This window comes from Priceomyces carsonii, assembly GCF_900007245.1.
Source record: "Priceomyces carsonii strain CBS4050 genome assembly, scaffold: Debaryomyces_carsonii_scaffold_2, whole genome shotgun sequence".
In the NCBI taxonomy this organism is placed as follows: domain Eukaryota; kingdom Fungi; phylum Ascomycota; class Pichiomycetes; order Serinales; family Debaryomycetaceae; genus Priceomyces; species Priceomyces carsonii.
The window spans coordinates 251,070-277,991 of NW_026946675.1; the positions used below are offsets into that span (position 1 = coordinate 251,070).

At 36.2% G+C, this 26,922-nt stretch overlaps 13 protein-coding genes across 13 annotated transcripts; 8 read left to right on the top strand and 5 right to left on the bottom strand.

Annotated features, from left to right (window-relative positions):
* Positions 1-193: 193 nt before the first annotated feature.
* IST2 (Ist2p) lies at positions 194-2,941 on the top strand (the record flags this gene model as incomplete). Its single annotated transcript, XM_062951379.1, has 1 exon — positions 194-2,941. The coding sequence occupies one exon, from the start codon at positions 194-196 to the stop codon at positions 2,939-2,941; it is 2,748 nt and encodes a 915-aa protein (XP_062808387.1).
* Positions 2,942-3,047: 106 nt separating this feature from the next.
* PRCAT00001579001 (uncharacterized protein) lies at positions 3,048-3,794 on the bottom strand (the record flags this gene model as incomplete). The annotated part of the gene is made up of 1 exon (XM_062951380.1): positions 3,048-3,794. One exon carries the CDS (start codon positions 3,792-3,794, stop codon positions 3,048-3,050), a length of 747 nt encoding a protein of 248 aa, XP_062808388.1.
* Positions 3,795-4,346: 552 nt separating this feature from the next.
* LHP1 (Lhp1p) lies at positions 4,347-5,327 on the top strand (the record flags this gene model as incomplete). The annotated part of the gene is made up of 1 exon (XM_062951381.1): positions 4,347-5,327. One exon carries the CDS (start codon positions 4,347-4,349, stop codon positions 5,325-5,327), a length of 981 nt encoding a protein of 326 aa, XP_062808389.1.
* Positions 5,328-5,540: 213 nt separating this feature from the next.
* PRCAT00001581001 (DNA-directed DNA polymerase alpha subunit) lies at positions 5,541-7,580 on the top strand (the record flags this gene model as incomplete). Its single annotated transcript, XM_062951382.1, has 1 exon — positions 5,541-7,580. The coding sequence occupies one exon, from the start codon at positions 5,541-5,543 to the stop codon at positions 7,578-7,580; it is 2,040 nt and encodes a 679-aa protein (XP_062808390.1).
* Positions 7,581-7,683: 103 nt separating this feature from the next.
* Positions 7,684-9,726, top strand: PRCAT00001582001 (DEAD/DEAH box helicase; the record flags this gene model as incomplete). Its single annotated transcript, XM_062951383.1, has 1 exon — positions 7,684-9,726. The coding sequence occupies one exon, from the start codon at positions 7,684-7,686 to the stop codon at positions 9,724-9,726; it is 2,043 nt and encodes a 680-aa protein (XP_062808391.1).
* Positions 9,727-9,827: 101 nt separating this feature from the next.
* On the top strand, positions 9,828-10,970 carry GPI8 (GPI-anchor transamidase; the record flags this gene model as incomplete). Its single annotated transcript, XM_062951384.1, has 1 exon — positions 9,828-10,970. The coding sequence occupies one exon, from the start codon at positions 9,828-9,830 to the stop codon at positions 10,968-10,970; it is 1,143 nt and encodes a 380-aa protein (XP_062808392.1).
* Positions 10,971-11,219: 249 nt separating this feature from the next.
* On the top strand, positions 11,220-15,623 carry PRCAT00001584001 (uncharacterized protein; the record flags this gene model as incomplete). Its single annotated transcript, XM_062951385.1, has 1 exon — positions 11,220-15,623. The coding sequence occupies one exon, from the start codon at positions 11,220-11,222 to the stop codon at positions 15,621-15,623; it is 4,404 nt and encodes a 1,467-aa protein (XP_062808393.1).
* Positions 15,624-15,761: 138 nt separating this feature from the next.
* CPH1 (homeodomain family transcription factor) lies at positions 15,762-17,492 on the bottom strand (the record flags this gene model as incomplete). The annotated part of the gene is made up of 1 exon (XM_062951386.1): positions 15,762-17,492. One exon carries the CDS (start codon positions 17,490-17,492, stop codon positions 15,762-15,764), a length of 1,731 nt encoding a protein of 576 aa, XP_062808394.1.
* Positions 17,493-18,097: 605 nt separating this feature from the next.
* Positions 18,098-19,276, top strand: PRCAT00001586001 (GATA-type transcription factor; the record flags this gene model as incomplete). Its single annotated transcript, XM_062951387.1, has 1 exon — positions 18,098-19,276. The coding sequence occupies one exon, from the start codon at positions 18,098-18,100 to the stop codon at positions 19,274-19,276; it is 1,179 nt and encodes a 392-aa protein (XP_062808395.1).
* A 408-nt stretch (positions 19,277-19,684) lies between these two features.
* Positions 19,685-22,084, bottom strand: KSP1 (putative serine/threonine protein kinase; the record flags this gene model as incomplete). Its single annotated transcript, XM_062951389.1, has 1 exon — positions 19,685-22,084. One exon carries the CDS (start codon positions 22,082-22,084, stop codon positions 19,685-19,687), a length of 2,400 nt encoding a protein of 799 aa, XP_062808396.1.
* Positions 22,085-22,881: 797 nt separating this feature from the next.
* PRCAT00001588001 (uncharacterized protein) lies at positions 22,882-24,327 on the top strand (the record flags this gene model as incomplete). The annotated part of the gene is made up of 1 exon (XM_062951390.1): positions 22,882-24,327. One exon carries the CDS (start codon positions 22,882-22,884, stop codon positions 24,325-24,327), a length of 1,446 nt encoding a protein of 481 aa, XP_062808397.1.
* Positions 24,328-24,363: 36 nt separating this feature from the next.
* PRCAT00001589001 (uncharacterized protein) lies at positions 24,364-25,683 on the bottom strand (the record flags this gene model as incomplete). The annotated part of the gene is made up of 1 exon (XM_062951391.1): positions 24,364-25,683. The coding sequence occupies one exon, from the start codon at positions 25,681-25,683 to the stop codon at positions 24,364-24,366; it is 1,320 nt and encodes a 439-aa protein (XP_062808398.1).
* Positions 25,684-26,080: 397 nt separating this feature from the next.
* Positions 26,081-26,581, bottom strand: SKP1 (SCF ubiquitin ligase subunit; the record flags this gene model as incomplete). Its single annotated transcript, XM_062951392.1, has 1 exon — positions 26,081-26,581. One exon carries the CDS (start codon positions 26,579-26,581, stop codon positions 26,081-26,083), a length of 501 nt encoding a protein of 166 aa, XP_062808399.1.
* Between the last annotated feature and the right edge of the window lie 341 nt (positions 26,582-26,922).

Below are 26,922 nucleotides of genomic sequence, written 5' to 3' on the forward strand. Positions count from 1 at the left end.
TAGCTTAGGGGTTTTGAACAGAAATCGATATTCGTGTTCGTTTGGACGTATCACGGGAAATTCTATTTCAGTCGCAAATTTCAAGTAAATAGCAAGTAGCAAATCAACTTATTGCTGATACAGCCTTCAATTAAGTATTTCAACATTTAATGCCATTGACTAAAATATCTGAAATTGAAATATAGAACTTAGTATGGGTGATACAATTCAATCTTCTGATCCCGATTTCGTATTGACAGTGGATTTACCTCTGCAAAAGAAGGAAATAAGTCCCAAAGAAGAGTCTGCTTTAAAGTCGTTAGTCTCTAAGCTAAATTCTAAAGGATTTAGGACTCAAGTAAGGCCAGGCAGCGACCCAGAGCATTGTTTGCTATTCTTTATTAAATTGATTACTTCAGATTCTTTAGAAAAATCTCTTGATGGAAGAATTACCTCGTCAGAAGCAGAATCTGCCGATAGAATTGGAGACATATACGAGTTTCTTACTTCGTCAGAAGAGTCTGGTGGCGTGGGAATCACGCCCTTATCGGGAGAATGGACATTCGTTAAAGGCATTGCGCCTGTAACTCTGATTTTCAAGCATTCAAGTTGGACTCAAGATGCAAAAGAGTATATCCTAGGGAGTCAAGAAAGTATCGATGTTATTAGAGAAAAGTATGGAGTCCAAATCGGCATGTATTTTGATTTCCTCAAGTTTTTCACCATTTGGCTCGTACCTTTAGCAATTTTGGGTATTACGTCCTTTCTTAAGTCCAAACTGACCTTTCTGATGACATATACTTTAGTGAATTTACTTTGGGGATTGTTATTTATGATATTTTGGAACCGGAGAGAAAAATATCTTGCAAGCATTTGGGGAATTAAAGCGAATGACCAAACCGTTGAAGATTTACCAGTATCTAAAAGTGACCTGGAAACTAAAACAAAGAGTGATGGAATCCGTTTTATCAAGGAATTGGCTTTTGTGCCAATAGCTTTATTGTTCACTATTGTTTTAATTTCTTACCAGCTATCCTGCTTCGTTCTTGAAATTTTTTTAACCGAAATTTATGATGGCCCTGGAAAAATGTTCTTATCATTGATTCCAACTATCCTCATTTCAGCATTTGTTCCCGCTTTAACTATTGTTTATAATATTGTCACAGATAAGGTTATCTCTTGGGAGCACCATGAAGATTTCTTTAGCAGAGAAAATTCAATATTAATAAAGTCGTTTGTGTTGAACTTCCTAACAAGCTATATGCCATTGGTGATTACCTCTTTTGTTTACCTTCCATTTGCTCACTTGGTGGAGCCTCACTTGGGTGAAATTAAGCATACTATATATTCAAGTATTGACGAGAATCGTTTCTATTTCAAATATTTGACTCAGTTAAAGAGGCATGAAGACTTTAGAATTAACCAAGAAAGGTTAAATATGCAATTTAATTACTTTATCGTGACAAATCAAGTTATTCAAATAGTGTTAAAATATGGATTGCCTATCATTCTAAGAAAAGGAATTGAATTGATAAAATCAAAGTTGAAAAAGCCTGAAGTCCCAACGAAGAATATTGACTCGACCGATGAAAAGAAATGGCTAACAAGCGCCCGCGAGGTTCTAGAACTACCAGAGTATGATGTGAATGATGACTTTAGAGGGATTGTCATATTGTACGGGTATTTAATCCTTTTTGGTCCGGTTTGGTCACTTGCTCCCGTTATTTCAATATGCTTCAACGTCATTACTTTTAGGCTTGATACATTTAAGCTTTTTAGCGGAAAATACTTCAAGCCGCCAGTCCCAAAGGTCACAAATACAATTTATCCATGGAACATTGCGCTATTCCTCTTGACGTGGCTTGGAACTATAATTTCGCCTTTAATTACCTCCTTTTATCGTCACGGGACCAACCCCCCCAAAACTTTAGGGAAATTGGCTTTGGACAAAGCAAGTGTTCATGTTTCGTCTACAACAAAATTGGTATTTTTATTGTTTGCCATTGAACATAGTTATTTGGTTGCGTATTTAGTCCTCTCAAGATTGTCTGAATGTTTCAAAGATAAGACATCTGACAATATCCTGGATAGGGAAGATAAAAAAGGAACATCTGTGCAAGCAAAACTGGATTTAATTTGGACCAAGTTTTCTGAAAGTCAAGTGATAGATCAAGCAACTTCTATTCTTGCTAAAGGTAGGAGTAGAGCTTTAGTATCTGGTCCAAGCGAAAGTAAACTTTCACTGAGTAAAACAGACGTATCACTGAAATCCAGTGAGTCATCAAGTACTGCTGTAAATGCAAGAGGAGGCGTAGTCTCTAACTCTCAGTCAGGAGACCTCAAGGACGATAAACAAGCTTTAAACGCTGAACAGGAGACATTTAATGCGCCTTCAACTATTCCAGGCGTGAATGGGGAAAAAAAAGAGCTTATAAAAGAAAAGACCGAAATGTTGAAAGAGAAAGAGAACGAATTGAAATTAGCTGAAGAAAAACATGTATTAGCTTTAAATAAAGTTAAAGACGAAGGAGATTCTATCATTAAATCTAAGGACAAGGATGGCAATGAAGCGTATTCCACAATCGACAACAATTCACATATCAATCCAGAGGTCATTGATACGGAGGCACCGAAGGGGGAATTACCTTCCCCTGAGACGGCAAAGCATGGAAATATTGCTAAAAGTGTTTCAAGTGAAGCATTTGCCGGATCATCAGCCAGTGGACTGCCAAAGCATGTGCAAGGTTTGGCTAACGGAAGTCTGAGTAAAACAACTAGCGACAGCCAGGAAACATCGAAGGATACCAGCGAAAGGGAAGACTCCGAGATAAATGGAAAAGGTAGCAGAAGTGTCAGCGAAGATAAGAAAGTGTCAAAAAATCATTCCAATAACGCAAATAAAACCGGTGAAGTAAAGCTTGGTAAAAAAAAGTCTTCTTTAAAAAAGCTCTTTAAAAAATGAGCAGTATTCTTACATTGTTATATTTTGCAGTCTCATATTATATTATTGTAACCTATTATTCTTGTTTTCTTCCTACGCTACTGACTTCGGACATTTTGCTATAAGATCAATTTTTTGAAGGTCTCGCACCGAAGATTGAAGAACCAACTCTCACGTTTGTACTCCCTTGAATAATTGCTTGTTTAAAGTCATTGCTCATCCCCATGCTTAATTGTAGATCAAGATGATATTTCTCATCACACTTTTTCTTCAAATCTACCAAGCGTGAAAAGTCACGATTTTCATCATCTTCAGACAAGGATTCAGAAAATGATCCTATTGTCATCAATCCTTCGAACTTAAGCTTCGTACACTTGTCAGAAATCAAATAATCGATAGTTTCATATAGATTATCTAAGTCTTCTAAACTGTAGCCAGATTTCTGGCTTTCGTCAGAAGTGTTTATTTGCAAATAAACATTTATTTTGGGACTAGTGGTTGTGGATCTTGCTGCATCAAGTTTCTGACATTTTTTTAGACTGTCTAAGGTTTCCACAGCATACAAATTTTCTATTTTTTTAGCTAGATCCTTACACTTTCCTGATTGAAGCCCTCCTATGAAATGCCATTTTATATCCTTTGGCAACTCTTGCGATTTTTCAATAAGCTCTTGAACATAATTCTCTCCAAAGTGCCTGACACCTATATCATATAAGGCCTTTATATCCGAAGAAGGTTTTAATTTAGATACCGCTACTAATCGTATTTCAGTGTTCTTTCTTGGCAACGATAGTTGTTGAACTTGATTTGCGATTATCTCATAATTGCCTACAAGTTCCTTCCTTCGTTCTTCTGTAGCATTCAACGAATTCATTGCTCTATTTCTAATAAAGACGACTTGGCTCCTCTTTGAGAGTCTTCGAAATGCGGTTAACATTAGTTCTAACATGTATTTCTTGATGTCCGCGAAAACCTTATAGCGCTTTTTGGTTCTTCAACGCGATGCAGTACTTTGCATGACGACTGAGCGGACAAACACAGACTAGTTAGTTAGATTGATATCTTTTTATGATAACGAGGATTCAATGCATTGTAGTAGTTCCCTGTTGACTAAAATGCTCTATCTATTTCTACTAAGTGATAATTACGAGATAGCATTCCGATGCTACACTTGTCCAGTGAAGAATTCTTCCACAGAGTTTATACAAAGAATCTAATGGCCATTGAAAGAACAGCGCCCAGAAATATACGTTTGAAACTATATTTGACGGACTTATTTCTCCTCTGAAATAAATCAATTAGTATGTTGAGATGTCTCGCAATTGGATCGTGGAAGAACCAGATGTTGACATCGCTTTAAGCTAATTTAAAATTTTTTTTTTCATATAATAATTTGTAACGAAACCTAAAACAAATTCAAGCTCGTATGGCGGATATGACTGACTTCATTTACAAAGGGGAAGACTTTGATGATAAAGTCAGGAAGCAAGTCGAGTTTTATTTTTCTGATAGTAATTTACAGACAGATAAGTTTTTATGGAAGATATACGAAGCAAACGATGGATGGGTTGAATTAAAGACTATCTTAACATTTAGTAGGATGAGACAATTTAGGCCCGAAGAGAAAGTAATATCTGCTCTTAAGCAATCAAATAAATTACTTCTTTCACAGAGCGATGATATGGTTAGAAGAAAGGATCCTTTAAAAGAGCTACATGAGCTAAGGAATACCCGTAAAAGAAATTCTGTTCACGTAGAAGGATTTCCAAAGAATTTAACGCAAGAGGACTTAGAAGAATGGTTTAGCAATAAAATTGCTCCTGATCTACCCAATGAAAGACAAATATGCTCCATTCGCAGAATTAGAAGTCGATCCAAGAAAGAGTTTTTTGGTGTCATCGATGTTGAATTCAAGACACAACAGGACGCAGATCATTTTTTAAATGCGATGGAAGTTGAATATCCTCAAGGTATAGTTCGTGCTAATGATGATTCAGTGGACAAGAAAAATTTGCTAAAAAAGATGTCACTTTTAACATTTCAAGAAATGAGAGAGAATGGAAAGAGGTTTGGAGTCAATGACGTAACTAAGAGACGCAACAGCTTAAACGAGAACAACCGCAGTAAAATGTCTAGGAAAAATTTTGGTAGAAAAAAGCATGATGACCCAAAGCTGGCAGCAGAGGAAGAAGATGACCAAAAAGAACAATATGAAGGGAATGAACAAGGAGAACGAGAAGAAAAGGAAGAAGAAAAAGAAGAAATAAGAAAGGAAGGGGCTGGAGTAGTAAAAGAAGGTTCTGTAGATGAATCTGAAAAAGAAGTGGAGCTTGCAAAAGGTGGTGAATCTTCAAGTGAACTTGAAGATATTAAGCATGATGATAACTCAAAATCAGGTCATAAGTAAAGTACTAGATTTAATATTTGTAGAATATACAATATCTGAAGAATGTGAGACAAGAACTTTTTAGTAGAAGCGCTACGAAATTAAATTTGATATTTTTCATTTCATATCGGAACGCGCCTCACATAAATATAATTTAGTTAGCGCGTCTAATAAAAATAATCAGCATTAAAAGGTTAGCTATAAAAATTCTTAACATCATATACGCAAAAGGTCATGACGATAGATGATACAGATAAAAGAGAGGTCATTGCAGCCTTTAGTCCAACTCTGGCAATTGGAAATGACATAGTTGATAAGCTAATGACCTTGAAAGAAATCTTTAATATCAATACAGATGACCTATTTGTAAATTGGGAAACCTTTAATGTGTCAAAAGTGCAAGAGGATTTGGAGTTAAACTCTATTAATCTCGACAGATTCCAAGAATACCTCCAATCAATATTGGCTAATAAAACAACCCCTTCAAGCAGGAAGGCAAGAGAAATTCAACCTAGTGCTATGAAAAGAAAACTTCTAATGAAGTCAAGTCCTAATGTCCCCAGCACCCCGCATACCAAAAGAAGAAAAGTAGACGAAGAGACTCCCTATGAAACACCAAGGGTCATGACAGAAGACTTGTCACCGAGTAATTATGAAACAGCTAATAACACTTTCCAGTCTCCCGATTCATTGACACCTAGACATGACAAAACTGAAAAAAGCAGCCAGAGCGACGTGATCGAGACCCTAAATCCAAATGTTTCAGAATCGAAAGGCTTCATGGATATCAATGATGATACTGCTATGTCGATCAAGCCGTTTAAACTAACATCAAATTTTGACGCGTCAAAGTATAAGTTCCGGACGATGTCAATGAAGCTATTGGAAAGTGCAGATGTCCTTGACGATCAAATTGAGTCAATCACAAGTCTTTATCAAAGTAGCATGGCAAATAAGTCGGAAAAAGAGTTTGGAAATCCTTGCTTGAGCTCTCAATTCAGTATCTTATGCTGCGGAAGAATTGTACCTGATTCTCCAATGTATGACCAGAGCGCAAGTCAATGCTTAAATTCTGCGGCTATATGCTTAGAGACTTCGAGACTTCATGGAATAGGCCAAAGGATACCACTAGATATAACAAATCTTGAGGAGTATTCCTTATTTCCGGGCCAGATTGTTGTTTTAAAAGGTAAAAATCCGACTGGAAGGAGCTTCGTAGTGGAGCAAATAATGCCATTACCAGATCTAGGTGCTTCTTTGACCTCTAGCAGCGAGCTTAAGGTATATGAAGAATGGACATCGAAGGGCGGTTTAAAGATTTTAGTTGCTGCAGGGCCCTTCTCCAATCATCATACCTTGAACTACCTGAAATTAGAAATGTTAACTGAAAAGATAAACTCAGAGATCAAGCCGCACGTAGTAATACTAAATGGTCCATTTATTGATATGACTAACACTTCAGTTCAAAAAGGAGATTTTGATTTCGAAGAGTCACGCCAAGCACCTAGGAATTTGGATGAAGTGTTCAAAAAACTTATTACACCCATAATTAAAAAAATTAACTCGAGAATACAAGTTGTATTAATACCATCTTTAAAAGATTCATGCATCAAGCATTGCTCATATCCCATGGATTCATTTGATAGAAAGAGATTTGGTCTACCTAAGAATGTTAAAGTTTTACCAAATCCCAATAACTTTTCTGTAAATGAAGTTTTGTTCGGTATATCTAATTTGGATGTTATGAAGGATTTGAGAGAAATTTATAAATCTGCTGATCATTCTCCAAACTTGCCCACAAATAGGTTCGAGAGAGTAGCTAACCATGTTTTCGAACAAAGGCGCTATTATCCAGTATTTCCAGGTTCTATAAATCAAGTCAGGAGTCCTCAAAAGGATGCTTTGGACGGTGATCTCATCGATGGAATCATGCAAGAAGAACTAGTCACTACAAGTATTGGGGGTTCTAGCCTCGAAGTACCATATCTTGGACTTGGGGAATTAGGAAACTCTTTACCAGATGTTCTAATTCTTCCCTCAGAGTTGAGATATTTTGCAAAAGTTATACGAGGTGTTGTGGTGATCAACCCTGGCTCTTTCATAAAGCCACATAGAGATCCAAATAAAATGGATGGAACATATGTTATTATGAGCATAAATGCTCCAGATTTATCATCTAATTCCTCAGATAATGTTGAGGCTGTGAAAGATACTGATGGTTTGTTTTTCAATAATGTACACCGAAGAACTCGTGTGAGTATATACAGGAACTAGTTAAATTGGTCGTGAAAACTCGGTTGAGTAGGCGCGCCATATCAAATAGATAACATAAGGAAGTGAAAAGCAGTGAAGAAATAATACACCCTGTAGTAATTTTATGGCAAAGATATTTCACCTGCCTGAGATAAGTCGAAAGTTTCTTACCGTGCTTGGACTCAAATGCACCAATTTTAGGCTAGGAAATGTCCGGTTTCTTCGAACTATAAGTCTCAGGGATTACCAACAGGATGCGATAACCTGTGTTCACGAAGCAATATCTCAAGGAGTAAAGCGACCTGCTGTAGTTTTAGCAACAGGCGGCGGCAAAACAGTTGTCTTCTCTCATCTAATTCCTCAAATGACCTCCCAGGAAAATCAAGGAAATAAAACATTAGTTTTAGCTCATAAGGAAGAATTAGTGAAACAGGCAGCAGACACTATTTCACAAATTAATCCTAATTTGAAAGTCGAAATAGACATGAGACACTTGAAGCCTAGCTTTGACGGAGATGTGATTGTTGGATCTGTGCCAACTCTAGTGAGATATCAAAGGCTTCAGAAATACCAGGCTGATGATTTCAAGACTATAATATTAGATGAGTGTCACCACGCAACTGCGAATTCGTGGTTAAAAGTCTTAAAGTACTTTAATGCAGATAATGCTGACCTGAAGATTTACGTTATAGGATTCACTGCAACTATGGAAAGAAGCGACGGAGCTGCTCTAGGAAGTATGTTTGATCAAATTGTTTATGAAAGGGACTTACTCACAATGATAAAGAATCGAGAGTTGGTTGACATAAAATTTTCGTCTATAGGGATAGATGTTGATCTAAGTAAAGTTAAAATTCACAAGAAGGACTATGAAATCAACAGCCTTTCTAAAGCAATAAATAGCTCTGACGTAAATTTCGTTACCGCATCGTCTTATTTAAAGCTAAAGAAAAAATACAATTTCAAGTCGACTATAATATTTTGTGTGGACATTAACCATTGCAAAACATTATGTGGAGTCTTACAGAGAGAAGGAATTAACGCTCAATATGTCACGAGTGAAACATCTAAGTTTGAAAGGAAGGAAATAATAAAAGATTTTAAGGAGGGACTGATAGAAGTACTATGCAATGTCCAAGTTTTCACAGAAGGTACAGATATTCCGAACATTGACTCACTTTTATTAGCTAGACCGACGAAATCTAGACCTCTTTTGGTTCAAATGATTGGAAGAGGTTTAAGATTACATAAAGATAAAGAACGCTGTCATGTCGTAGATATAGTTGGCACCAGGGGTACAGGTATGCAATCCGTACCTACTTTGTTTTCATTACCGGAGAATTACTCCATACAAGGTAAAACATACGAAGAGTTGATGATGGAAAAAAAAGATTACGATCAAGAAATAGAACAAAATAAAAAAGAAATGCAACTAGAGGCAGAACAATTACGTCGATTAGAAGAACAAGAAACTCATAAAAAACTTTGCAATTTTAAAAGAAAGGTTGATGAAATGAACATTAGTATTACCACAATTGATGGTTTTTCAGCCCTTCAAAGTAAGGATGCCAAAGTCTACGAGGATAATAAACTAGTCCAACGAGAATTTCTGATATGCAAAATACCATGGGTCAGGTTGGAGTATGATATATGGGGCTATCAAGTGAGCCGGACAGACTTCTTTCAAATCGAGCGAAAGCAAAAAAAGAATGGAGAGTTATTTTTTTGTTTTACAATCAATCAGTTCACATCTAGAGAACAGAAAATTGCTAGTAGTTATAAATGTGGCAAGTCAAAGGTTATTTCTGAACCTTCATCAAGTAAGTATTTGAAGCAAGTTCTTATCCAAGCCGAAAATTTGCATAGACAGATGAAACACAAACCATTTTCAAACTTTTCTAATGCTACTTCAATATCATCCAAGCAAAGAGAGTATCTACATGCCAAACTATTGAAAAAAGCAAATCAAAACTATGAAGCATCGGATGATACTAGTATAACAATCATGGAGAATTTAAATCAATTTACAAAGGAAAGGGCATCAAAACTAATATTTGCTTTTAATTTCTCGCCGAAGTCACTATGGATCGGGTGGGAACTACAAAGAATATTAGGACCTAGTGAGATAATGAAAAAGAAAATTAGAGTCTTGGCTTCCAAAAGTTGAGGAACCATCTATTTTAGCCACGTGATATGTAGCATTGTCATAATTTAGTAAATAACTTAATGCACAAACTTTAGTAAAATAAAGAGTACAGTCCATCTGTAATGTTGTTTGCTAAGGTAGCTTTAACATTATGTATCTTAATGACAACTGCTTTATCAGAACTAAGTATTAAAACTCTGGATGAATTAAGTGACAGTAATGAGTCAAGGCACACGAATAACTGGGCCGTATTAGTTTCGACTTCTAGATTTTGGTTTAATTACAGACATATGGCTAACGTTCTTAGCTTGTATAGAACAGTCAAGAGGCTAGGTATACCAGACTCTCAAATCATACTAATGTTATCAGATGATGTGGCATGCAACCCTCGGAACGCTTTTCCTGGAACTGTGTTTAATAATATGGACCAAGCCATTGATTTATATGGGGACCTGATCGAAGTTGACTATAGGGGATATGAAGTAACTGTCGAGAATTTTATAAGGCTATTAACTGATAGATGGGATGAAGATCACCCTAGGTCCAAGAGGCTATTAACTGACGAAAACTCCAACATATTTATTTATCTAACTGGTCATGGCGGCAACGAGTTTTTGAAGTTTCAGGACGCTGAAGAGATAAGCTCATACGATATAGCAGATGCTTTCGAACAGATGCACGAAAAGAAAAGATATAATGAAATTTTTTTTATGATTGATACGTGTCAAGCAAATACAATGTATGAGAGATTTTATTCGCCAAATATTTTAGCCGTTGGATCTTCAAAGATAGACGAGTCATCTTACTCTCACCATTCTGATCTAGATATTGGAGTTGCAGTAATAGACCGTTTTACTTACTACACTTTGGATTACCTTGAGAAGCTAAATAAAAGTTCAGGCGAAACCCTTGATAAATTGTTTGATGTTTACACATACGAAAATGTGCACTCAAATCCCGGTATTCGGACAGATTTATATCAGCGAGATATTGCTCTGGTACGTTTAACAGATTTCTTTGGTAATATTCAAAACTCTATTGTCGATAGTGATGAAAATCACATATTATCAGTATCAAATCAGAATGATATCGACAGACTCAGGCATTCAACTGATACTAGCTCTTCAGTTTTCAATAATACACCCAAGATAAAAGCTATCGCATATAGTGAGAATGTTAACAATGAATCATACAGTTCTAAATCCAGAATATTTGTGTTATTATCTTTCGTTTTGATCTTCGGCTTGTGGCTCTACGCTAAATAGTTATAGACATGTGTATTTTCATGTCAACATTCAGATATATATTAGAGTTATATTGATTAATTAAGTAACTATAATGCTAAATTTGACATAGCTTCTTCTTTTTATAGCGTGATATTGAGAGGCTTTTACTACTCTTTTTCGTGTATACAACATCGCTGTTTTCCTACGCGCCCTGCCACATTTGTTTACACAATATTTTAAAAGAAAACATAATCCAATTAAATGATCTAAGAAAACCACCTTATTATAATGCTATCTCTGATTACTAGCTCAGATGACTTATTTCAAGCTATAGCATCGCTGACTGAAAGTTATGAGAGTAAATTAGAAGTGATCACTCGACTCAAGGCTCATGTAAAGAAAAACTTTATAAACCTTGATCAGGTGCCGAGATATTTTGAAGCGCTAGCTATTGCAGTGGATATACCAGATCCTGGTATTCACACAAGCAGCTTCAGTGTTCTCTGCCACCTTGTTAAGAGGATTAGCATGCAAGATAAGGGTGGGTCGGTGCTAAAAAATCAAAGTTTCTTAGTCTTACCTATAATTATCAACGGTCTAGGTGATACTAAGACAGGAACTATTAGCTCTGCTAAAAAGGCCTTAGAAGCGTATTGGTTCTCTGCACCCAAGAAAGTCGAAGAATTTTTAGTAGAAATGGCATTGAAGAATAGAAATAAAAAAGTTACTATTGAGTCGTTGAATTGGCTCGCTCATATCGTGACAAATATCAGTCCCCAGTTTAAGATAAACAATTTATTACCTTCATTAGTCTCCTTATTATCGTCTCTCAATAATGATAGGCAGCGGGATGCATTTGAAAAAACTAGGGATTTCTTAACACTTTATTATAGTCGTAAATCACATCGACAATATAAATTTGATTTAGTCAGGGAACTAGAAATTCAGAATGTTAATGCAGCTATACAGGAGGATATAATAAATGCGATAAATACCGAGACTAGTATTATGAATGGAGCAAAAGGTTTTGTATCGGCAGGGTCTACAAGGGTTACAGTAAACCTGAGTCAGCGTGAGAATGACATTGAGGAAAGTAGATTCTCACTCAAAAGATCTCTTCCCCATCACAATTCTAGGAATACTTCGCAGAATAGAAATACATGGCACACTTCGTCCATCGCAGAGCCTTTAAATCCCCAAGATTCAGAAATTGCTGACAAGTATAATGATACTAAATTAGTGAAACCAGATCTGAAAAGCTCCTCCCCCCAATTCAATACTGAGCTTCTGACTGAAATACAAAAAATTGTCAAAGACTTGGGATATAATATTGATGATAGCATTTTATCGATGGAAATTGTAGATGTGGAACCATTGCATCATCTTGTCAACGAGATGGCGTCGATTTTTGGAAGCAAGGAAACAGAATTTAATTGGTCGAAAAGAGAGCATTTTATTGTTAAAATGAGATCCTTAGTAAGAGGAAACGCGAGAACAAATTATTTACCTGAGCTAATCACTTGTATTAAGGATGTTTCAGAAGCTATTTGTAAAGGAATGTCATCTTTGAGAACAACATTATGCTCCCATTCTTGTAACCTTGTGAAAGAATGCGCAATAATACTAAAGGGAAACTTTGACTCTCTTGTAGAATCATTTTTTCCAACCTTAATGAAGCTATGCTCTGCTACGAAGCATATCACTTCTACAAATGCACATATGGCTTTATGTGCCATTTATATTAATTGTTCTTATAACTCAAAATTGCTACAAAGGATTTCCTTGGCGTCGAATGAAAAAACAGTACAACCCCGAACGTATGGTGGAGTTTGGTTGCAAATTTTCATAATAAGATTCCATAACGAAAACTCATTCGTCAACAATAGCATTACAAACGGAATTGAGGTTTCAACTAAAACAGTTATAAGACTTCTTTCTGACCCAAATCCAAAAGTTCGTCAAGTCGGAAGAGAATCCTATTGGATCTTTTGGAAATACTTTCCAAATGATGCGGGGGCCGTTTTGTCAAAGGTAGATACAAATGTCGTTAGGGCAATTCAAAGATCAAGGGCGGATGAGCAGAAAGTTCATTCAGCTCCTTTAATCTCGAATAACAAAGAGCGTCCTTCATTGAAAAAATCGATCATTGCTAAAAATAAGGAATTACGTAGCAGGCAGAAAGAAATGACAGTTCTTTCTAGGCCATCCTCAGGACCGAATTCAGAATTGCAACCGAATCATAGGCAAGGCAGTAAGGATGCGATCGATCCTAGTCATAATAAGAGACAATATTTGAACCCAGAATCTGAAACTAAGGTTTTTGAAGAGGGAAAACAAGCAATTTCGGTTAGCACTTCTGCTCCCTCTAAAGACCTAGCGATTAAAGTTTCCTCTCCATTGAGTGTGGATAGCCTTCGAAAAGATAATATGGTTATTGATTTAACTAGAGATATCTCGAGTATAAAGAACTCTCAATTAGCATTCGATAAACATAAAGATCCTATTTTGAAGTTTTTATCTTCTAATCAAACAGATTTGGTAATAGAAGGTGTCAATCTTCTTAAGTATGCAGTAATGGGTGACGAGGACTTATCATCTGACATAAATGAAATGTTAAGAAAAATATCAATCAGACAGCCACACTTGCTCGAACCGCTATTTTTGACTACTGATAACTTGTTCAAAAGAACCTCTCAGTTTTTGAAACCAGATGATTATATTAGAACCTGTTGTATTTTAAAAAGTCCGATCGAAAACAAAACTGTCGATTTACTTATTTCTGCCGTTAATGTTGATGACTTATACGAATCAATGAATCGACTACTTTCGTATGCTGTAAGCGTTTCCAATATACTTGATGATGACGGTGAATTAACTATGCTGATAATAAAATATAAATCAATAATTATCCTGCTGATTATACAACTACTTTTAAAAGGATTAGATAAAATTCCCATTACAGACAGACATTTTCTGAAATTGACCTCTAACTTGTTAGATTTAATTGGTCTTTTGAGATATACTGATATTTTTCCTATGTTTTCTAGCTTGTTAGGGAAACTTTATTCGATTAATCCAACTTTGTTCGGATCTGAACTTGGCTTGAGAGACGATGTGACTAAAGAAGACGTTGAAGTTATTGTCGGTGTAGACCATACCTTGGTCCTTGATAACAATATGAACATATTTGATGATAATTATGAATCTTTATTTGATCTCACGAAGGTGGATCCATCAAAAGCTGAAGAAAACTTTTCTCCCGTGAAGATGAGCACAGACTTTACTATGTTAGTACCTGTTGCAAAAGATGACCATGATTTTACTTTCATTCCCAAAAAGCTGGATATTCGTTTAGTTCTGAACAAAGAATCTGATTTTAGTGAGCCTCTGAAGTTACAAAACTTCAATCTTAATGCAGAGACCTCTAGTAGTCACAATAACTCTGCTTACAGTCAAGAATGTGATAGTATGGACGTAGATTACAAAGCTGTCAAGCTTGATGATTATGTTGAAAGAGAACAATCTGCCCTCATGGATGGTACCTCACAAATCAACAATGAAGGTCACCAAAATGGTGGTGATTCTTGCTCCGGGCCGACGCTGTCTCATAGGCCGAATGTGTTCGTAGACTACTCTGTGAATACCAAAAAGTCAGATCTATTCTCAAAATTGCACAAGGGAGATGAACAAAGTGAGTTAGCTGATGACTTTGCTCAGTTCGAGATTGCTAAGCTGCCCAAACAAGGTGAGGATATTCAGAAATTTATTGAGAGACTGGATCCATTGAGCAATGTTTCGAGTAAAAACAGGCCCATCAATATATACGAGGATATGAATCACCATGCGTCACCACAGAAGGTAAAAGAATATAATTATTCTGATTTGAATTGGTTCAATTTTCGCTTATCCAGTTATACCCGAGTTAGTTCTATGGGTTGTGATCTGCAAAGTTGTCAGGGTCAATTTGAAAATATATGCCTCTTACTCGCAGAAAAAAATATTAATAGCAACGAGCTTGTTACATTGCTAGGTATTTTGCAAGAATTGCGAGAGTATTCTTCAGAGTTCTTAAGTTATTTCAAGACAGCTGGTAAGCTTAAACTTGAAAGGTCATTATGGGATTATTTTAATGGAAAGCTTTCTAGATCCGAAATATTCAATGGGTTGATAATAATTAAACAACTACTCATCAACAGGGTAGAATTAAATTTGGACCAGTTACTTCTAATTTTGATCTCTTTGAGTGATCGTGCTGATGATTTCTTTGATCAACTATACTATGCTTTGTCTGAATGTTATGATGAGATGCTTTCAGGGATTTATACTAGTGCAAATCTTTTTATTGCTCTATTTTCACATTTTGGACGTTCAGAATACTCATCACAAGGGGTCCATTCATTATTCTTGTTGGAATGTATCTCCAAGTTACTTAACGTATGTTCAGTGTCTTTTCTTTTAAATGATGCTTTTGTCAAACAATTGGATAATTTGATCAGATGTTTCATTGATAATGAGGTAGTAGAAATAAGAAGAGCTGTTGTTCTCTGTTATAGTATCATATTGAAATCAGCAAGGAATAAAATTGCTGTCTCGAACGAAATTGACGTATCTAGCGAGCTGCTTATTGATAAGATAATTCAAGATTTATCTCTACCGCAAAGGAAACTCATAGAGTATTATAGTAGGGGTTGAATTTTTTTAATTATTCATTATTCGTAATACATTTAATAAGATAAACCTGTAAAACAAAAAGAGAAGTAAAGAAATATATAGACGTCAATTGAATCTATTTGAACTCCAAGAAATATTTTCTTACTCGAAGTGTCATTGTTAAATTCCTCTGGACAGTGTGTTGGAGATATTTTGATCTGATGTATTAGTTATAGATGATTCGGGTGTCGGAATCAATGTCTCTGTCGTATCAGATTTCAAATCGTCTCTTCTATAGTTGATTAGATTTGTAACCTTAGATCTCATCAATTCTTCCGCACTTCCGAATTTATTTGTATTTTGAGTCTTCTCAATTGTATTCTTAGAAACGTAATTAACTTTCTGTCTCTGCTGCTGGAGCATCATTCTCTTTTTTTTCATCATATTCGCACTAATTTGTTGTTGCCGCGTGGAAGATACAGGATATGCATAGTGATGATTTTGTAATGCATTCATTTTTGATGGGTTGACATAAACATGATTAGGAACAAAATACTCCAGATCTCCCATTACCATATATGGCTGAACCTGTGGTGCAGATATTAATTGATCCATTGAACCGTTATAACCTGAAGGAGCCGATGAAACAAAATCCTGGTCAGCGTAACCATATGCATTAATTCCCACAATTGGGCTATCAACATGACTCGTGTAAATAGTGCCCTGGTCACCTAGTGGATGAAAATGTCCTTGCTGCGTATGACTATGGTTGTGCGAAATTCCTGGATATTGGTATTTATGATTCGTGAACTTAGCTGAAAGTGGCACTGGCGAAAATGTTTGATATGCTTCTTCAGCTGAAGATGTCATTAAATTAGTGGGATGTCTGTTTTGGAGTCGATGTAAGGCAGCAGCAGAGACGGGAGCTATGGGAGTCTTTATTTGCTGTGTTTGCTCTATTAAGTATTCATCGTTATAGATGAGCTGACTGGAAGTTGATGCGGAGACTTTTGGATGAGTAAATACAGAAGGATCAACAATGGAATCATAGTTCTCATCAAGTAGATTGTTATATGAGCCCTGATGAATACTTGGGTCTAAAGTGATATAGTCATTAGATTCGCCAGAAACATCAATATCATTATCGAAATAATCTAATGGAAAATCATCTTCATAATCCGACCCATCTTTGAATTGAGGTGTATTTCTAGCCAAAAGTTCGTAGCTTCCTTTTTCTCTCTGAATAGCGGCCGACATCAAATTGGATTGAAAATCATCATTTGGAGAACCATTTAGCTTTTTCTGTGCGTCCATATGATCAGAGAGCTGAGAATACAAGCTTTTAGTCTCATCGTACTGAAATGATAATGCAGGTTCTCTCTGAGCGACAGTCGTTGAATTCTGGCCCAGTTTTTCCTTCTTTAAATCCCTCTCCAATGCATCGGCCATTAATTTGTCATGCGGAACATTGAACCAAAAGAAAACTTTTTGCTTTTTTTGTGTTCTTAAGCAGGAATTCTTGAATAAAAACTCTAAGAATTCTGACCTTGGAGATTCCAATATAGCATCAGTTCCGCATTTCAAATTTCTTAAGTCAGAGAAAATCCCTTCTTCGAATTTCTTTCTGTCAATGATCTTGCGTCCAAAATGCTCAAATTTGTAGACTATACATCTAACGATATCAGTACCAGTGATGAAGTAAAGATTATTCCAATAAACGCAACTCACGAATCCCTCGTCATGATTTAAATAATATCTTCGAATTACTTGGTTCTCCTGCCAATTCGCTGGAGCAGTAGCCAAGAAAAATTTTAAATCTTCAATGAGCCTAAGCGATTCCTTGACTTCCTCTGCTAGCTCTTGGTTATTTTCGGCCTTGATATCACTGTGTCTAGCCCTCAGCTCTTCCATTGTTCTTGATTCTGCACGGTATTTTTCACAAAGAAAGCAGGATTATGCAGTTTAAAGTTACCTATGAACAGTAACGCAGTTTCAACGCAATATCTGAACAATCCTTTCCTTTATTAGTGAGCAAAGTTTCTTTCCTTTCTTTCTGGTCTTCCCAGTCTGCTACAGTAGCGACAGTCACTTTGCTTCAACTGAAATAACAGTCCCTATATGGAGAAGAAATCTCAGCTTCTCACAATTGCTCAAAATGGGATATGGTTGATTCCTTCTAGGAAACAAAAATGGAGTGGCACCGAAATTTCTAAGAATCACTTCTGAATGTGTAGCAGATGAATTCTCTTAAGTACTATTGTAAATGTGGTAGTCTGGTGTTTCAGATTTTGAATGTAAAACATGACACAAAACGCACTTCAAACGTCTCGACTTCTTCATTTTGTGTTATTTTTGACTAAGTTAATGGCTGCAATAATTTTTGATCGGCTAGTGTTCAAGTATCTGTTATAACAAAAAGCATCTCAATTCAGTTCTACAGGGCATTACTTAAAATTGATCTCTTATAAAAGGGATGATTGTAACAAAATATATCACCGAAAGGTGTTGTCCAGCAAATGAATCAACTAGTTGTGGGAGAAAAAGGCTGTTCTACTGGGATCTTACCCTTAACATTTGAGAACAGTACCGCAAAGAATATTCCTAGAACTTTAGATCTCAATTATCACAGAAAATTTGATAGCATTACACCTCTTCCCCCTTTTCGAGAATTGATAGGTCAAATTGAGAAATGGAGAGATTACGTTAGTGATGAAACTACGAAAAGAACTATTTCAGCGTCGAGTATCTCAGTCAGTGATGGACCAATTGACACGGTAAACTACGAGACGGATAGTTGGACTTTTAAAACCAGAGACTCACTTTACATGGGGTATTATGAGAAATCAGGCAATAGATCGAATTCAAATTGTTCTGAAAATTTATCCACTCTTGCTAATACGTCTGTTGCAAAGCACTATTCAATGTCATCGCAAACTAAGAAACTGGAAGAGAAGGCATTTCATTCTTTAATACAATTTTTTTTGACTTCAGATAACTTCACAAGGTGTATCAAAGAGATGAACAAAAAGATGGATTCTATTACAACGAAGAGCGATATAGAATTCAATAAAAACGCTGATCTCCTTTCTTCAAGGGATAGTGAGCGCAGAACCATTCTGACTGCAAGAGAGCATTTTAGGGGCTGGGTTAAAGAAATTCCTGATGTAATGTATAAAAATATGAAAACTTCTTTATTAGACTTCGCAAATATTTTAGGAGAGTTAGAGCTGATGAAATATGACTACATCGAAGAAGAAATATTGAATGCAATAGATTTATCTCAAGACAACAAGACCAATTCTATACCTGATTTTGGGCATAGTTCAGCGGAAGATCTTAAAATTTTCAGTAGAACTCGAGTTGATCGATCTGAAGGTACAAAAAAAAGTTGTACGGCGTTCCCCAGAAGTGGTAGGGCATCAACTAAAGTAACCAAACAAAAATCCAAACGAAACAGAGCAAAAAGCATTGCTTGTAAGCATTGCGCAGCAGATGATACACCTGAATGGAGAAGAGGACCAGATGGGGCTAGGACATTGTGTAATGCTTGTGGTTTATTCTACTCCAAGTTAGTCAAGAAATTCGGTCCTTCAGAGGGTGAGTTTGTACTCAAACATAGAAAACAGAACGAGCTTCTCCAAGACCGAACAGTGCCGTCGAGTAAAGAAATTCGGGAAATGTTGAAAGATTTTTGATTTTCACTTAATTTTTATCCTGAGTGTAGAGATAATACAAGAATCGGGTTCCTAAGGACTTCTGAAACCACAATTTCTTATCGCAAAAATAAGTGTGCCCAGTACACGAAACTTGTATAAGCCAAGTCTCGCAGAGCACGGTAATAGAAGTGGCTTGTAGTTTATGCTATGCGCATTCAATTTTAAGCAATGCTTCATAACCAAGGCTAATAAAAATAAATTGTATTCTAGTTTATATCTCTGATTGGCATATACAATGAGATATTGTATTACCAAAAAGTGTGAAGGTTAGCGAGACGCTTAATTTAATTTCTGTATGAGAACTATATACTAAGTACATAATCAAAACGCTCAGCTTGTCCATTACTTGGCACAAAAACCCACGCGAGACATGTAGATCGTCGAACGTTATTCTCTCTTGAGAGAAAACCAATCAGACTTGTCAGCTGGAAGAGATGACGAGACTTCAGAAATACAATCAAATGATTTCAAGGGCTTAAAATTTCGAGCCTTCAGGCTAGAATCCGTATGCCGCTTCTCGGAGACACGGTGACCTCTACCCGTTGTCATCGCAGAAGGTATATTCGCGGGATGTGATCCTCTTCTAAAAGGTGGAATATATTTTCCAACTGAAGACGCTGAAGATACCGATAAAGATGATTCAGCATCACTATCACCGGCAAGCCCAGTCGAAGACGGCCTTTGAGAATCGAAATTAAATATTTGACGCTTATCATTACTACGAGCTCCTGAGGAAATAGGTGCTCTCAGCCCGCTACCAATTCCACTCTCACTGGCCTGATCTGAAGCATAAAAAGGTTCTCTAAAATTAGGTCTTTTAAAATTCATATCTCCATTCAAGCCTGTTGATACTGTCAGTATCAGCGGTTTTTCGCTTGGAGAAACATTAGAGCCCAATTGTTTACCGTTGTTAGTAAAATCAAAATCATCCTCTAAATGGAATACTTCATCTTCATCATCAAGACTTAAATCACCAATCCTTTCAGATAATGGAGCAATTTCCGGAGATCGATAATGTGGAGATCTCAAGAAAGGTGGGACATATTTCCCATGAGAAGATAGCATGGAAGTCGAATGAGGTGATACGCCTTGTTGACCAGAGTTATGAGCCGTCGAAATAGCACACCTTGATTTTGAGAACAGATTAGACTTCCTCTTTGGAGTTTGAGAAGATGTGCTGCAATAACTATCAGAAGGGGGGTGATAACGCTGGTTATCATTATGATTCTTGTTATAGATTCTATGATTTGGCCCATTTGAGTTACCATCCCTTGTGTTTCTCTTCCATGAGTGACGATTATTCCCGCTCTTCTTCAATTCTAGAGTATCATTATGAAGCTTCCCATTATTTGAGTGTCTTTGATCTCCATACTTATCCATATAATGATTCATGATAGATTTGGGAGTAAAATAATCTTCACGATTGAATCTAGAGTTAGAGGACTTGTTCCAAGTATTTTGAGAGGCTTGATGATATGAAGCAACATTGAAAGGTTTTCTTGCGTTTCGAGTGAACCTGAAACCAGACTCATTAATGGGAATTGGTTTCAAATCCGTATTTGCAGATAATAACGCATCTGCTCTAGGGTTATGTTGCATAGAAGCATCATCCAGCTGAGTCGATGACACAAAACATCTCGAGCTCCTACTGTTGTCGCTGTCAGCAGTCTGAGGGGGAGAAGTGTGAAGCTTCATGGGTATTTGCATTTCATCTTCATACGAATTGATTACCGGTAGGCGTTTAACTGGAGACAAAGATAGCGACTTGTCACCTTTGCCATAATAAAAGTCATCATCTTCGAAATTCTCTTCATCCAAGTCGACGTCTTCTTCGTAATCGCTTGCCAAGTACTCTTCATCTATCGTAAAATACTTCAATAATTTTAACTCAGATCTTAAACTTGATAAGTCTCGATTTGCGGGATCGATATTTAAACAGAACCGTAAAACGGAAAACATTTCGCTGCTCATTGTAGAGAATATGTCGAATAATGCTTCTCTATTGCGTGCGAATTGAAGAAACGCCTTATCTGAATAAGAGGCTACTTGGAACGGATTCTTGTGGAAGACTAAAGTTAGTAAGATGATTCCAGTAGACCATAAATCTACCTTCGATGCATCATAAGACTCAACACTAGAATCGAATAACTCTGGGGCCATATATCTTTCTGATCCAATATCAAATTCACGTCTATCTGTGATGATTTTATTAGTTGTTGCTAATCCCCAGTCACATATTTTAATTGACCAGTCCTCTGCTATTAAGATATTTTCTGGTTTCAAATCTCTATGATAAACAGAATGCGAATGGCAATACTCTAGTGCCGTTAAAATTTGCGAAAACACGTCTTTAATATCCTGTGAAGTAGCTGGTCCGTGACCTTTTTGAATCGCCTCATATAGGTCACCTTTTGAGCAATAATCCAAAACTAGGCAGGAGTCAAAGTTGTCATATAATGTCGTCACATTTGGGTGAATCCCCAATTTCTTGTGAATTTCAATTTCTTTCGAAGCCTCTCCGTAAAGAGCCTTTAATATTGAGAGTTCACTTTCCAGAAGTAACGAAGATGATTTTGATCTCAATTTAGTTAGAGATGAGGAGTTTTTAGGATTATTTCTTTTGTAATTCAAGGGATAAATAAACTTTACGGCGAGTAGCCTATCGTTGTTCTTCACATCCTTAGCCAATGATACGATTCCATAAGAACCTTCACTTATATCCGCTATCTTACGATATTTTCCTCTTAGTAACTCACCTTTGTCGTATTTTTCATAATCACTGATCATCACGAATCGGACATTCAATTTTAGTCCAAATTCTATCGAGAACCAAAGGAAACAAAACTTAACAAAATGTTCCTCAAGCCAATATGAGACAATTGAATTCTTGAGATAGGATGCCCTGCCGGATATTATTCAAAATTGGATGGTTGGAGGTGGATAAAAATGCTTATGTCTAATCAATTTTTTTTTTAAAAGAAAAGGACGAAAAAGAAACAGAATTCGTACAAATTATTAATCTGAAGAGTCCCAACTGATCAATAGAACTAAATTTACCACTAGGTCTTTAAATTAACATAAAGTGTTTGTTTAACAAGAATGTAATGGATAATAAATTAAAAAAATGCGTAATTAAAATGCAAGTTTCGTGATATATGATAAGCGTGTCGTCAAAAGGGTTATACGGATGAGCTCACAGGCAGCCTCTTTGAATGTAGTTGACAGCAAATTTGTCTATTAATTAGCCGCCTTATTGATGTTTGACTTCTTTCGTAATGCAATGTGAAACAAAGAAGGAAAATGCCAACTCAAGTATATCCTCACTTTTCAGCTGCTTCAGGTTTTAATGATTCTCTCCCCCGACAAGTATTTGTCTTTATAAATGATTGATTAGTGTGGATCAAATTGTATCTATTGTCTAAATGACAGAGAATTAATATGAACCACTCCGCAATCGTTGTGAAATACGTAATGTCTTACTTTGTCGCTGTAAAAACTGTCACGCTTATGCGACATGTTTCAACCAGGTCCTTTGAAAGGCTAGCTCTCCGATAAGAATGCCTACCAAAACAGTATAGGTAATCATGGATGACCAAGAATCGACCTTTTTGGCTGTAACAGGTGCAAAAGATGAATCGCTTGCCAAGCATTTCTTGGAACTCACAAATGGAGACTTGGAGTATGCTGTCACTTTATACATGGAATCACATCATCCACAAGCAGCATCAACTAATTCAGGAAATGATGAAGAGTATGCTGCCAGATTACAACAAGAAACATATGAGAATGAAGATAGGAACTCTATAGTACGTGATGCGGACTCCAATATCCATAGGCATGAAACCTTGGTAGACAATATGGATAGTTTTTTCTCCCCGACAAACCAGCCAAGGCCAACCGATATTTTTGGTAGAGGAAGAGTAGGAATTTTCAATCAAAGGTTTGACGAAGAAGAGAATGATTACTATAATGGTAGAATATCAGGAACCAACTCTGATGAACCCTATGAAGATACCGAAGATGAAGTGATGATTCTAGATAGTGATGAAGAAGAGGGTGATCGACCAAGGTCTAGAAGAGGAGCTCACAGGGAAAATCGTCAGTCGGAACTCACTTCTACGCAAAGGCGCTTAGCAAATTTGTTCAGACCTCCTTTTGACTTAATGTCCAAGTTTGATATAGATACAGCAAAGCTCGAAGGTAGGAAACAAAAGAAATGGATATTGGTCAATGTTCAAGATTCTACCGAATTCAGTTGTCAAATTTTGAATAGGGACTTCTGGTCAAATTCTAGAATAAAGTCAGAGATTAAAAAGTCTTTTATATTCCTTCAATATCAAAATGACTCACCGAATGGAATAACTTATTTGCAATTCTATTCAACAACTAAATTTCCCCATATAGCAATTTTGGACCCATTAACTGGTGAAAGAGTGTTCCAGTGGACTGATGGAGTAGTTCCAGATGTGGAAGAGTGGATTTCAGATGTGGAAGCTTTTCTACTGAGGTTCTCTCTATCATCTAGTTCCAATAATCCTATGGTGGAACATCCAGTAAAGTTTGATCCTGATACCTTGACTGAAGAACAGCAGATAGAATTTGCGATGAAACAGTCTATGATGGATAATGAAGGAACAAGTGAAAGCAATGCTATTTCTATTACAGATTCCGATGAACAGGAGAATACAATACCGGTTCCAACGATACCAAAACAAAGTGACCCCTTCGTCTACATAGAGCCTAGGGACCACCCTGAACCGGACTCAGGAAATACTACGAGGATTCAAGTAAGGTTCCCAAATGGAAAAAGACTAGTGCGAAAGCTTTTAGTCGATGATAGGGTGCTGATCCTTTATGAATGGTTGAAATATATTTTGGAAAAAGATCCTGAAGCTTACGGCCTCCAGGCTGGAGATAAATTCACACTATCTAATTTTTCAGATAGATCAGTTAGTCTAATTGATTCTTTGGATAAATCAATTCAAGAAAGTAATTTGAAAAATGCAAGTGTATTATTAGAGAAGGAATAGACTGACAAACATAAATCGAAGATTACATACAAAACTTTATTCTCTTCTGTTGAAATTTTGAAATCTCTCAATAGGAGGTATTTCAGGCAATACGAATGGTTTCAATTGTCTTCCAGATGTTGCTGGGTTGTTCGGATACGTGACAGTTGAAGATGAATTGAAACTTGGAATAGATGAATATCCTGAACGAGAAGAAACTTCAAGCAAACGCCTATACTTCCTTCGAAAGGTTACGTCATGCTCGCTATTTTTTTTATCATATTCTGATCCATATTTATCAATGGGTTCTGCAGGGCTCAGTTCCATTGGATCTAAGGGAGAGGCTTCTGTGGGCACTGTCTCACTGAGATCATCACTTCTCAATAGTTTTAAGTCACTTTCAATTTCATCATTATTCAAGCCTGAGCAAGAATCCAACCTTAAACATTGGTCGTTGTTTTGATAATTTCTTTTTTGCTCCACCTCAAATGTTTTTAAGCTCTCCAAATCTCTATATTTAGCGTCAGTCAATTCGACCTTGTTCTTAGGATAATATATATTGTCAATGTAATAGTAGCTATCGTGACTGGTTTTTCCATCTAAAGGATGCTGATTTTGTTCTTCGTAAACTCTCTTTAAATCCGTTGGACTAACCAATGAGCGATAGTAACGCTTCCAGGCCAAACAATTCATTTCATTAGCATTTATTTCGTAATATTCTTTGTATAATTCGTTGAGTTCCAGGTATGTTCTGTCGATTAGCTCCCTTTTACCATTCAAAAGATTTTGATAATATTGTTTCCATATAATCATTGCATTTCTCTTTGAATCTAATGAAACAAGGTTATTTTGGTAGTGCATTTCATTCAGTGATATTTCTAAGTCTTTTTTGAAAGGATCTAAAATCTTGTCAAACTGAGCTGCAAAAGGTATATTATTCTCATTAGCATTTCCCTTGATAAAATGGCGATCAAATTCTAGCGGACTTTGTAAGTTCTTAATAATCTCTCTAAATTCCTCCTCATAGTCTACTAAATCAGTTATAACTTCTCGCTTACTCCTTATTAGACCCGTATCTAAGAGAATATAGTCTTCGGTATTCGTTTTCATGTTACTGATCGTCTCAATCTCAAAGTTGTATATTCTTGACCAGTTTAAATCATTCTCCGTAAAGACTCTTATGTGATAATTGAGTTCATCTAATACATGGTTAATCCTTGACAACCTGGAGATAACATATTCCTTGCTCGCACTCTTGAATTCATCCGCCAAGTCCTGCTCAATCTTATTTAACTCATTTGTAGGCAAAAGCGGTAACTTCAGTAAATAGGAAGAATCAAATCTATGAAAATTATCATTACTATCACTTGGAGGCATCTTCCATCTAGCCCCAGTACTCAAAGATATATTTACACTTTAAATTCTGTGTACGCACAAGTAAGTCGGCAAAATTTTGCGATAATAGATTCTTGCAAGGGTTTCATATTACAGTAGTGTCCAATACTCAATATGTTTCAGAAGTACGTTCAGGTTAAAAATTCAGGTCCGCAACTAACGATATGGATTGTATAATCAGTGTTAAAACATAATCAGCATCAACGGCTACTGAATCTTGTACTAAAGCAAGAAATAGCCATAAGCTTCCATGCTTATGAATAAAGAGTAAAATTTAGTGTAGTAATATTATCTTAGTCTTAAAGCGCAATGAGTAGTTATACATGCATACATATATATAAATAAGCTCACATCGTGCCTTAGTCAATTTTTAGAGCTACTATCTGTCTTCAGCCCATTCATTTTCTCTTCTGATGGCTGCTTCTTCTTCTGGGCTGAAATCATTGACAATATTAAAAGTTCTTCTCAACTCTTCAGGCGATTTCCCTCTAATCATTTCTGCCACAATCTTGCATCCTGAGTCGAGTAAGGGACGAATATTCAAATAGTTTGCAGCTAGAATGATTTCATACAACATTTCTTGGTCTACCTTGAGGAAATTTTTATCCCATTCATCGACTGGGGCTGATTTTCTTGCATCTTCATCATCGTCGTCAGGAAAAATTGTATTCTTATGATGTTCACACCATTCTAATACCTTGGAGAGGACATTTGCTCTTACATTCGGCGTAGGGATTTCGAAGTCTTCCTGTAAACCATCGGGATTCAAATCATTAATCATATGCTTAATCAAAACAGACTTTTCAGCTATTTTGGGTTCCACGGTAAATTTTTCATCATCAGCAGAAATAATTATCACTTTAGGTGAAGACATGGTCATAAATTATTGATAGCGTCCGTAATTTATGGTGTGAAGGAAATTAGTAAGTTTAATATAAACAGCTTTTATTAACAAGAGGCAACCACTTGAGATAATTCACAAATTTAAGATGAGGTACCAAAACCTGTGTATATTTCCTGATAAAAATTCACCTAATTTTAATATTACGATGTTACAAGTCATGGATTTGGATTGGATTGAATTGCATTTCTCATTAATTGTAATGTTTGTGTGCAGAGCAGAAATTTTACAGTTTGATGGAATGTTAATTACCATTGAATTTATATTTAGTTGCTACATGGAAGGAATTCTGATATCCTAGTATAGTTAATAAGCTTCGA